The following is a 6,201-nucleotide window of genomic DNA, read 5'->3' as shown; positions in this document are numbered from 1 at the left end:
ACTAAGTGTAACGTTAAAGTATTTGTACTTGTCTGAATACATTTGAGTTTTTAATTTGTCCGACAACATTGATATTTTGTTCTTGATCGCAAAGAAGCCATTCTTTCTATACGATTTTCTCGCTCGACTGATTTGGCGCTTCAAATGTATCGAGTCGCGCGATATCTATGGATTATGAGGGTTAATCTTCTTAGTTTTACTAGGAACAAAGCGTGATATACAGCTCTGAACAAGGTTTTTAAAATACAACCACAGTGAATTGGTACTACAACCACTAGACAGAGAAAAGCTGTGAAATTTATCAAACTCAAAGTCCAACAAGTCAAGAACGGAAACGTCATCCGCTTGTGCAAACTTTAGAACAGTAGAGTCCTTCACTTTTGTGAGCATATTTATATTAGATAACGAAAAAAGCACGGCCCTGTGGTCTGAGATACCATCAACAACTTCATACTCATAATTATTTCCAAATTCGCCATTCACAAACACAAGATCTAAAATTGATTTCGAGTCACCTTGTACTCTAGTAAATTCATTTACAACTTGACAAAAACCAAAAAGTAAAGGCAATGTCCAGAAGTTCGTGGTTGTGCATACTGTGAACAGCACCGGCCGAAAAATTAGGCCAATCGATATTAGGTAGGTTAAAATCTCCGCACAGGATTACTTTTGTGTTCGACTGGACATGTTTTGTTAAATAGTCTCTAACATTCTGTAAGACAGAGAGAGGTGCATTTGGAGGTCTGTATACCGCCCCGAACATATATGAATTGTTATGAAAATGTGCTTTACAAAAGATTCCTTCCACATCAAGAATATCCTCCATTCTCAAAAGCTTAACAGATTTGTCATAAAGGACTGCAACCCCCCCTCCTCTCCCGTCTCTATCTTTGCGAAAAACATTATAATTCGGCGGAAGAAATTCACTGTCAAAAATATTTTCATTCAGCCATGTTTCAGTTAAAACTACAATTTTTGGACAATATAAGGAAATTAAATGCTCAAGCTCTAACACCTTATTTACAACACTCCGACAGTTGACATTTATAATTCCGAGAACCTCCGGCGTAGGGCCACGACGTCAATCTCTGATTTCGTTTTGTTGTTCTAGCACTCTTTTAGTTGACTGATCCCATGTATACACCTTTCCGTTTACGACTGCCTTATCGTAGATCAGTTTAACTTTTTCTTTATTTGCTCTGTTTACAGCAGTACTCCCCCAAAGATGCCTACGAATTTCACGAACCCTAAGCGAAAAGTCCTCGGTCACAAATATCTTTGAACCCTTCAGTTTACGGCAGTTTTTTAATACAGATAACTTTTCTCGGAAATCGATCAGTTTCAAGATGACAGGCCGGGCCTTATCTGCTACCTTCCTTCCCAATCTGTGGCATCGTTCAACCCCTGTTATCGAAATTCCAAGCCTATCTCGAAACACACCATTAATCAGTTGGTCATGCAAGCTATCTGTAGATTCATCTGGCAGTTCTTCCATGCCATGAATGATGAGGTTGTTTCTACGGCCTCGGTTCTCTAGGTCGTCTATTTTACCTTGCAGAAAAATAACATGCCTTTCCAAATGAGAAGTTTGTGTCTCGCACCTAACCATCTTCTCTTTTAACTCTTTCAATGTTCCCAGAGTTGTTTCAAATGTTTCTAGACGCTTTTCGAAAGATGACATTTTTTGTTCCATGCTTGTCTGAGCAACCTTAACCTCCTGTATTCCTTTCGCAATTTCTTTCTGACCTGTAATAAGCTGTAAAATTAGCTGTGTGTCTGATGAAGCAGGGTTTGTATCAGATGGGCCAGGGTTTGTTTCCACATCACCACAAAGTTCTAATAGGTTTACAACAGCATGAACACAATCTATTAACAACTGTTTACATCTCTGCGGGCAAGGCAGCAGCACAAGAAATGGATCATTGCTACGATAATTCCAAGCAGGATACGCAGGACTAACCTGTATAGCAAAGAAGACGTGCGTGCTTAGCATCGTTGACGGTGTACTGCCACCTTGCCCACTGACGAACCAGGACGATGCATATTTGATGCATATTTGATCCTTGCTAGAGTTCCGCCCTTTCAAGCGAGAAGAGACATTTCTACCTCATGCCATGCTGGCTGTCGCACGTCTTCTACAGTGCTCACTGACAAGGTTAAAACGGCAGGGCTTGTCTTTCGGATGCACGGTCGTCCCCCGTGCTTCCGTCGCCTTCCACCGTGCTTTGGCTGCGCTTCCACGCTCGAGACTTACGAGACGACGAAGTATTACCGAAGGTAGGAAGTTCGCGCTGAACGCTGGGAACAAAAAGACCCCCCCCCCCCCTTCCCCCCCCCTCCTCCCCCCCCCCCCCCCCTTTGCCGCTGTCATCCTGTTAGTGACCACATCAGTCGGTGGACGTATTTCCAAACAGGCGCAATATCGTGGAATCGAAACGATTTTTCTACTTTCGATAAATACTACATTGAATCACTCCCCAACGTTAATACCTGAAGAAACTTGCCCTAGTTTTTCTTTCTAGGCAATGAAGGTCGCCAAAATAATTCGAGGAATATGAGCATCGTTGGTCCCCTCAACTTGGAGCCAGAATAAGCGGCCAGGAGAACTGGTGACTATCCTATGCCGTCAACGTTAATCACAGCCACGAGCTGGGGTCGGCAAAGTAGAAAACGCGTGCTGAGCTCCAGGCATTGTCAGAAATCGGCTATTCTCATCACAGCAGTGGTTGGACACACGCCACTACCCTAGTGTCCGCCGAGGCCTTGATTGTTACGAGCCCAAGTCGAGTGCTCACGCAGTTCTCGTGTCCAATCCATGAGCCGCACTCGACTGTCGTCATTGGTGTGGTTTCGATCCCACAATTACGTCATCAAGCTTTCCGAAGGCAAGACTGAAACAAATAGTGCTCTTCAATTTTCGAAATTTCACCGCGACCAAGAAGCTTCTGAATCAGTGGCGGTGTGTGCGAGCGTACTTGGGCCAGACTAGAACCAGTACGCCTCTGCAAACTTAGAAACATTCCAACCCAATGTCGTTTCATGACCCGCTTAAGACGGCGTCAGACTGCTTATGCGTCATACAAAAAACAGTCTACATACAGAATCGAACGCGAGTAACCGCGAGATCTGTGCTTCGAATGCCCCATGGCAATGAATTCAAGAATGGCGAAAGAAATCCCTGAAGAAGGGGAACAAGGGGGACAAAGGACAAACACAAATCTCCAACCACAGCTCCGCTGTAAATGGGGAGGTCCCGGGTTTGACACCCGGACCAGGCGGATTTTTTTGGTCGCGCACCGCCACCTAGCTGTGTTTGGAAATTTGTGTTTGTCCTTCCTTCCCCTTGTTCCCCTTCTCCAGAGATTACTTACGCCTTTCTTGTTCAGCTCGCTAGCACATTTGAATTTAATTGCATAATAAAGAATTCAAGAAGAAACTTGGCACGCGGCATTCGAACCACGGATATTGCGGTGACTCATATTTGTAGACTGTCTTTTGTATGATGTATAAGCAGTGTGACCCCGGCCTTAGAGGCAAATTAATTCTCAGCAGTAGTAGGATGCAAAATCATATGCTTAAATTTTCTTATCAACATGTGCTACTTTATGAAAAAAAAAATTCAAGAAATAGATTGTGCGTCACATATTTTGCCTCATGTACAAAGCCCGGTTGTAAGGACCAACACATTTGGCACGCCTTGCATAATTCGAATTTCAAACGTACATACCTGAAATTGGGCACGCTAGCTTAGCTTTGTAACAAGTTTTTTTTTTCTTCTTTTTATTGCTGAAGCCAGAGGTGGTACAATTTTAAAGATAGAGTAAAAACTGCTGCACGGCATTTCCTATGCCTTATACCGGATGTTGGTCGTCTGGACACTGGTTTGTGAGCTTGCTGTCAGGTTGTTATTGCTCATATATGATTAGTTATCGCAATTATCTTGCTCATTGACAGCCTCTAACAATGGTTCTTAGCGTTTTTTGCGCTCATCAAGCCACTCTGGAGCAATATCAAAACCAGTGTGCAGGCGAAAAACAGGCTGTTGTAGGACATAGGAAGCACATGGCCTCCGATTTTGCTATATTTCATTATTTCATTACCTCAAAGCAGAGCTCTAAAAAATAGACAAAAAACGTGTTGCGAAAATACGTTCGTGTGTGCAATTTCAGGTATGCGCGTTTGTAAATCGAATTTTGCAAGGCGTGCCAAATATGGTGGTCCTTACGGCCGCACCCTGTATGTGCCACCATTGCCAGCTTATATATATATATATATATATATATAGACACATTAGTATAGTTAAAGAAAAGAAGAGAGAGAGAGAGGGAAACCTTTATTCACACCACCCATGTCCGGGCAGTGTAAAGTTGGAGCACATGGAGGCCGTAAGCAAAATGTGGCGGAAAAGGAATTGCAATAGCTCAATCAATAAACCTATAAACTAGATATTAAACGACAAATAGCTACTGACATTCACTGCTGCTGAGGGTGGGATGATGGCAAGTTACGATGAATCTTTCCTGTGCGTTCGTTGCATATTACCAAGATCGTCATTGATCGCAGGCGATAAGAGGAATTTCGTTCTGAGCACACGCTGTGAATATTACTAGCACACCGTTGTGCCACCTACTTCGGGTAAACAAGTTTAATCAACAGCGATTTAGATATCATGTGATCTATTGCTGCGGTATGACATGTCCGTGTGCCGAGACGCGCGCACGCTCATCTGAACTCTGCGCACCACCTGGTTTGAGGCTGGCTCTTCATTGGACCCGGCGTTCTGTAGCTCAGGTTGTAGTCCATCGTATCGAGAAAAAAAGATACGGACCAGCATAAGGTACAGACAGACATACCAGTTCATCGTATGTGGTGGGATGAAGCACAGTGTATTATTCAAAAATAATAACGCTGACAATACGTCTATCTTTTTTCCTGTCTGCGGTTTCTGCATTTCGCGGACCCCCATTCGCGACGTCAGAGAAGTGAACGCCACCCAGAGGAAAAAACGTGAAGTACAGAAGTTGGGAGCCACCGCCTGTCCAAGATATGCGAAAACTGGAGTGGTTTGGCGATCGAAATACCAATCAGAGGAAAGAGAATTAAGTGGACAGAGCCTGTCCTCTTTACACTCTATTCTCCTCGTCCTTTTTGCGCCATTTAATTTTGTACCAAATATGCACCAACTAGCCCAGCAACTACTCGATTTAATGGATGTCGTTCGAGTTGCGAACAGTCTCCCACCTCTAAAAGTAAGGCTCTGTCAGACTCATCCTACTGCCCGTCTTCTAGAATAACGACCCCGTCACCTTCGAGTTACAAAGACACACAAAGAAAGACATTCTAAGAGGCAGCGATAGACGTATACGACATTCATTTTCACACGTAGGAGGACAAGTCTCGAAAAGTAACACATGCCGAGTCATCAACGAGCGAGAAACGAGACACGCCGAGCAAGAAGGAACGCACACCAAAGCCCCGGGTCCACGGGGGGCTTCAAAACGTGCTCGGAGGACCATTTTCTTCGAGGACGAAAAGAGAGGCGCTCTCGCCCCCCCCCCCCCCCCCCCCCCCCCCCCCTTTCAGATTTCTTCGGGACAAACTGGCGGCGGGACAGCACGCCCCGTGGCCACCCTGGCGCCGCAGACATCGATTTCTTGTGGCGCCGGGGAAGGACGCCCGCTCCCGCAGTCAGCGGGATTTTCTCTCCCACTTGCTTCTCTGACGTGGGCCCCGAAGTGTTTCAACCCCTCGGAGAAACAGTTTTCTTCGCACCTCCCCCCACTCCCTTGTTTTTCCACACACACACAAACAGACACACGCGCCAGAGGGGGAAGAAATAACGCGGCTGTGAGAACAGAGTTCGGCCAAGCACGCTTGTGTGGCACAGTGCATGAGCATGGAAAGACGGAGGTTGCCTTTTGGCCGAATTGGTTTTCACCAGCCTGCAATACGATTCAATTATTTTAAACAAACCGATTTAACCGAATCAATGTCTTTTAGATATGAACTGGAGGATTGAGGAGGGAACTGGTCCAACAGCACCTTGAATAATCCAAGCTTGTCTCCTCTCTCTTCCCGTGACGCAATCACACTCCGATGGCGCTCATTGTCTGAGCCCGAGCACAATCAGAACGCTGACTTTGTGGTCGTGTCCAGTCTGTGTCAGGGCTCGATCTCACTAGAATGACGTCGACACGCTAG

General features: G+C 45.2%; 1 protein-coding gene across 1 annotated transcript; it reads right to left on the bottom strand.

The window, feature by feature from the left end:
• Positions 1-710: 710 nt before the first annotated feature.
• LOC121047579 lies at positions 711-2,003 on the bottom strand. The gene has a single exon (XM_042291801.1). It carries the CDS (start codon positions 1,991-1,993, stop codon positions 1,082-1,084), a length of 912 nt encoding a protein of 303 aa, XP_042147735.1. The 5' UTR covers positions 1,994-2,003; the 3' UTR covers positions 711-1,081.
• Between the last annotated feature and the right edge of the window lie 4,198 nt (positions 2,004-6,201).

This window comes from Ixodes scapularis, unplaced genomic scaffold (genome assembly GCF_016920785.2).
Source record: "Ixodes scapularis isolate PalLabHiFi unplaced genomic scaffold, ASM1692078v2 PGA_scaffold2__306_contigs__length_199485367, whole genome shotgun sequence".
NCBI classification, from domain to species: Eukaryota; Metazoa; Arthropoda; class Arachnida; order Ixodida; family Ixodidae; genus Ixodes; species Ixodes scapularis.
Note: the sequence above shows the minus strand (reverse complement) of the source record. Positions and strands in the feature narration are given on the sequence as shown.